Source organism: Triticum dicoccoides, chromosome 6B, assembly GCF_002162155.2.
Source record: "Triticum dicoccoides isolate Atlit2015 ecotype Zavitan chromosome 6B, WEW_v2.0, whole genome shotgun sequence".
Taxonomy (NCBI): domain Eukaryota; kingdom Viridiplantae; phylum Streptophyta; class Magnoliopsida; order Poales; family Poaceae; genus Triticum; species Triticum dicoccoides.
Window position 1 is genome coordinate 57,564,256 of NC_041391.1, and position 547 is coordinate 57,564,802.

Sequence of the window (547 nt, forward strand, 5' to 3'; positions counted from 1 at the left end):
GGGCATCACATAACAAGTTAGCATTCAAGAGTACCATGATAACACAGACCAACACATGCCCTAACCAAAACATGCTACTGGAGAGGGCAAGGAGGGAGGAGCAGAGAGGGAGAGGTGGGAAATGGAGGCGGGGGTGAGTTGGATGGGGTACCTGCGGGCGTAGAAGACGGGGGCGTCGTCGGGGACGAAGACATCGACGCTGTGGATGTTGCCGCCACGGGAGGCGATGCAGTCAGAGATCCGGGACAGTGAACTGCGCGCGGAGGCCAGGGGAGTCGAGTCAGTCAGGGGCAGGGGGCCGGGAGGGAGGAGAGGAGGAAGAGAGGAGAAGAAGATTACCTGACCACGATGAGGTGGTGGCCGGAGCGGAGACGACGGAGGGCGGAGACGGCGAGCTTGGGGGAGGCGGGGAGGTCGCGGGCCTCCTGTCCTGGTGGACGTGGGGCCTCCTCTCCCTGGTGGACGTGGAGGCGGCGCCGAGGCTCCAAGTCTCCGGCGGCTCCGAGGGTTAGGGAGGGAGGCGAGGGAGGCGAGGGAGGCGGCGCCG

General features: G+C 65.3%; 1 protein-coding gene across 1 annotated transcript in view; it reads right to left on the bottom strand.

Moving 5' to 3' along the window:
- LOC119320729 overlaps positions 1-547 on the bottom strand; it is a 25,337-nt gene that overhangs the window by 20,713 nt on the left and 4,077 nt on the right. The window contains exon 4 of the mRNA XM_037594692.1: positions 152-253. Within this exon, the coding sequence (XP_037450589.1) occupies positions 152-253 (102 nt within the window). The remainder of the gene's footprint in view (positions 1-151; positions 254-547) is intronic.